The sequence below is a fragment of the Corvus brachyrhynchos genome, unplaced genomic scaffold (genome assembly GCF_000691975.1).
Source record: "Corvus brachyrhynchos isolate BGI_N302 unplaced genomic scaffold, ASM69197v1 scaffold68, whole genome shotgun sequence".
NCBI lineage: Eukaryota > Metazoa > Chordata > Aves > Passeriformes > Corvidae > Corvus > Corvus brachyrhynchos.
This window is the reverse complement of record NW_008240039.1, coordinates 810,811-815,455: the sequence shown is the minus strand read 5'-3', so window position 1 is coordinate 815,455 and position 4,645 is coordinate 810,811. Positions and strand designations below refer to the sequence as shown.

The following is a 4,645-nucleotide window of genomic DNA, read 5'->3' as shown; positions in this document are numbered from 1 at the left end:
CCCGCCCCCCGGCCCCCCCCCGTTCCTCGGGGCTTGGCCAGCCGCTGTCACTCGTGAGCTCATCCCTCGGACTCCGCGCTGCCCACGCACTGGCGTGGCTTTCTCAGGGTCCCCCTGTCCTGCTTCTCCAGGGTTTTGGAAGCAGCTGCTGTCACGATGCCGGAGCACACGGAGTGAGGCTGAGTCAGAGCCAGAAGGGCCGAACACGAATTCGTGCATCTCTCAGCTTGCTCTTAATGCGAGTCTCCTCATTAAGCCTCGGACTTTTCCAGAAGCTGATGGTGAGATCATTGCTGCCCTAATGTTTGCATATGCAGAAGACCAGTATGGTTTGCCCAGTTCTCAAAGAATCTCAGAACCCTTTCCTTCGTGTGTTACCTGTGCAGAGTCCTGTGGGAGCCCCAGGCCATGCTGCATTTATCATAGAATCATAGAATATCCTCAGATGGAAGGGACCCACAAGGATCCTCAAAGTCCATCTCTTTTGGCTATGCATCTGGTAATTATTTTTAGTGGGGATACAACAGTAACAAAAAATACCTTTTGCATTTTTTCTATGAAGACCTGAAAGGAGTTCCTGTCAACCTGGAGCTCCAGTGGCTGTGCAAGGGAATGCACAGTCTGACTGCTGGGCTAAGCTCTTACATGTTTTATGTGGATCGGGCCCAGGAATTTTTTCCTGAAGCCTTACTTTTTTCTGGCTGGCTGGGGGACTTTCGGAGTATTGTTTTTTAATGTGAGCAGTGGTGATTCGCTGATATGAAAGCAGTAAACAAACACTGCTGCGTTTACTGAGCTTATTCTGTGCAGTGTAGCTCAGTATTTTGCAATTGGGAGGGTTGTGAAACTGGCTCTCCGTTGGTTTGGGAATACACGTGACTGGCTGACTCTGCCAGGAAGTGCCTTGACTAATTCCCTCTTTTCCGTGGGTCTGGAGAAGCATGGCCCACCCAGACCCTCCCCATTCCTCAGGGGGTACCTGCTCCTGGCTGCAGCACAGCAGGGCTGCCCGGGCGCAGCGGGCAATGTGTCAGAGGCCTCTGGTTCCTGGAACAAAGGTTGAAGAGTAAATACCACTTTATTGCTCTGAGAAACTTTGTCATCTGTGTTGTAACCCCACAGCAGGGGGTGGGAAACCAAACAATCGTTTGTACTGCAGGCAAAGCCTCAGGAGCCACACTTGTGCCCCTTTGCAGCGCTGGTGGCTGGATTCCTTCAGTGGGTCTGTGGAGCTCAAATCGTGCAGAAGGAAGGGAGGGAGGGGAGACAGCCACAACAGAGGGCTGGAGAGATGAGTTAAACTCACAGACAGCATTATACCTTGTAGCTCTCTGGGAGCAGGAATTAGCACACATGCCTGTGCTTCACCTGCTCACAAACAGCAGCCAACAGCTTCAGCGCAGCCAGTGGGGCTGCACTGAGAGCTGGGATGTGCTGGGGCGTTGCTGGCTCAGGCACGTTTGCTTTTTCCTCTGTTGTCATTGGGTCTTTCCTCCCCTTTCCCAGGAAGGGAACGAGCTGCCTTATCTGTCCTGTTCACCCGACCATTGATCAGGGACACCCGGTCACAGGAGGAGGGAGATCTGCACTGGGAGAGGCTGTGCAGGAGAAGAATTTCCAGCTGCTTTTGCCACCGTGGTCTCTAAAGCTCCTGTGTTACAGGTGAGTCTGCTGGAGAGAGAGACACAAGACTTCTACAGACCAGTTCAAGCTGCAGACAGGGAGAGATACCCAGATGTTCCTTGTAATTATTTAGTTATCCTAATTTATTGACCAGAGCTCCAAGTTTTTAAAGAAGTTAATAACCTTGTGTGCTGCGAAGGCTCTGCTCCAACTAAACACAACTTCAGAGAATGGAATTAAGGGAAGGAGATAGCCAGTGTGAGAGCTCCTGAAATAATACCTGATGGAATGAGAACAGCACGGTGGTTTAGTCACTCCTGTAGGGGTGACTAAACCTCTCCTCAGTAGCATTACATCTCTTGAGCTGCAAAGTCATTGCTGTGTGTCTCAGTGTAAGCGCTAAATTTGTCTTTTCTCTTAAAAACAACTTTATTTTGAATAAGTAAGCGTGAACAAAGAGACTTTTTGTCCTGGCTGCAGTGGTTTGAATGGGCACTGAGTGGAGAAGGCCAGAACAGGATCTGCTCTTCAGTGGTGGAGGTTACAGGAGGCAGAACACAAACCCCAGGCTGTCACCTGGCCACAGACACAGCCACGGTGAGGCAGCATCTTGAGTGGCTCACATCAATCTGAGGACTAAACTTCTTCCCCAGAGTTGTTTTATCACACCAGTCTCCCAGTAGCCATTAGAACCCAGTTCAGTGGTGGTGCACGAGTCATTAAGTGGAAGGAGAAGAGCCTGGGACTGCCAGTGGTCATGTTTGTCCCTGAGCTGCTCTGACAATGTTGACATGAAGCCGTGCCAAGGCAGCACAGCACTGTTTGAGCAAAGTCCCAAACAGGACGTTGGAAGCAGGATCCAGTGTGCAGGCACATGTGCTCAGTATGCAGGCACGTGTGTTCCTTTGTGGGCAGCTCTGAGATCTGTATGAAAATGGGTTTCAGATTCCCGGTGCAAAGCTGTGGAACTGTGCATGTGCTGCCCAAAGACCTTCAGCACACACTGCCTTCCACTTCTGGTGCAGTAGGAGGCTGCAGCCTTATCGAGAACCCAAATTACTGCCTTGATTCAGATCCTGGAGGGGAGGAGAGGCTGTTGGGTGGAGGATCCAGGCAGGAGCCCTTGGCTCTTCAGCCAGGGGAAAGCAGGTACCTTGTGTTGTGTTCTGCAGCACTACAACATGGATTGATTTTGGTTTTTATTCCTGATCTCTAGTGTTCCTGGCTCTACCTCTTCTCCCCAAGATGCTGGGAAGGGTCCTGTGCATGGTGTTGTTTGTGGGAGCCTTCCCATTCCCAGCTGAAGCATCCCAGGGCCACATCTCCGTGGTCTTGCTGGGAGCCACGGGTGATTTGGCCAAGAAGTATTTGTGGCAGGGTCTATTCCAGCTCTACATGGACCAAGTGAGCAGTGGCCACAGCTTCACATTCCATGGGGCTGCCCTGGCAGCACTGGAGCCAGGGCAGAGGCTGATGTTTGACGTGCTGAAGAAGCTGTCCTGTCCCCCAGACGAGGCTCCCGACAGGTGTGCTGTGCTCAAGGACCAGTTCCTGAAGCTGAGCCAGTACCACCAGCTAAAGACTGCTGAAAACTACACAGCTCTGAGCAGAGAGATTGAGACCCTGCTTCGCCAGGAGGGGCTGAAGGAGGCTGGGAGGATCTTCTACTTCTCAGTGCCCCCGTTTGCCTACACAGAGATTGCCCGGCACATCAACAGCAGCTGCCGGCCCCCGGCCGGGGCCTGGCTGCGCGTGGTGCTGGAGAAGCCCTTTGGCCACGACCTGCAGTCGGCCCAGCAGCTGGCAGCAGAGCTGACAGGCTCCTTCAGGGAGGAGGAGATGTACCGGGTGGACCATTACCTGGGCAAGCAGGTGAGCAGCACACAGCCCCTGCCAGGCTGAGGGGCTCAGTGCCTGGGAGACTCCTGGGGGTCAGTTCTGCATCTGATGAGAGCGTTGTTCCCCTCCCAAATCCAGGCAGAGCCTGTCAGTGTGATCCAGAGCCTCCATTTGCTCCTGGAATCCTGTCCTGTTTCTCTGTCCTGTGCTGCTGAGAGAGTAGAGGGAATATGCAGGCCAGAGCAGGGCTTCCTGCTGTTGGAGTGGTGAGGGTCCCTTCTGCAGAGCGGGGCCAGGGTGTAGGGCTGGGCTCTGTGTGCCTGGAGCAGAGATGCAGAACTCCTCTGGTGTCCTGCCCAAGGTCAGGGCTTTGGTTTCGCTGAGTAAGCAGCACCTGTCCTCTCACAGCTCCACATCTCATTACACACAGGGCTCTCTGCTTAGCCATGGCTTCTGAAAGCACGCCTTCATTTGATATGATAAGGAGCTGATGGGATGGTAGTTCTGTGGGATGCTTAGGGGGAGGTTTCTTCCTGCCCTGTGCTCCACTCTGGGCTGGAAGGATGTGGAGCTGCACTGCCCCAGAGGGAACGTGCTCAAGGACATGCCATCCTTGTGCCACAGGAATGTGATGTCACACTTTAAAGGCAGCCTGTTCAGCCACAGCACTGGACAGGTTTTACTGAGAAGTTGCATGTCCAGCTGCAAGGAGAGCATCTCCACTAAGAGGGGGGATTTCTTCTGTTTTGTTTTTGGGGGTTTATTTTGTCTCCCCAAAAGAGCAGATGTCTTTAGTGGTGTAAGCACCTGAACTGATGTATTTCAGCACTTCGGAACCTTGCATTAGTCCCAGAATGGCCTGACTCAGCCCTTTGTCCTCTGACAGATACAAACTGAGTGCTCTGCAGTTTGTAGTTCAGCCTTTTCACATGAAACCTCAAAATGCCTCAGAAAGACCTTCAATGTCTGCTCTGGACAGTCACTGGTGACCCCAGTGTGCATCACTGCAGGCTTTCCTGCTGCTTTTCTCTTCTCTGACCCACTCTGCTCTGCTGCCTGTCTGCTGGATGGGGCAGTGAGGCAGAGGCACTGTGGGAATCTGCTGAGTTTTTATTGGGTCTTTGAATTTTTCCCTTTGCAGGCTGTAGCCCATATCCTGCCTTTTCGGGATCAGAACCGACAG

General features: G+C 52.7%; 1 protein-coding gene across 1 annotated transcript in view; it reads left to right on the top strand.

The window, feature by feature from the left end:
- The first annotated feature begins 6 nt into the window (after positions 1 to 6).
- Positions 7 to 4,645, top strand: part of H6PD (hexose-6-phosphate dehydrogenase/glucose 1-dehydrogenase) — a 10,870-nt gene continuing 6,231 nt past the window's right edge. The window contains exons 1-4 of the mRNA XM_017743966.1: positions 7 to 281; positions 1,507 to 1,662; positions 2,840 to 3,495; positions 4,604 to 4,644. Of these exons, the coding sequence (XP_017599455.1) occupies positions 2,869 to 3,495; positions 4,604 to 4,644 (668 nt within the window). The 5' untranslated portion in view covers positions 7 to 281; positions 1,507 to 1,662; positions 2,840 to 2,868. The remainder of the gene's footprint in view (positions 282 to 1,506; positions 1,663 to 2,839; positions 3,496 to 4,603; position 4,645) is intronic.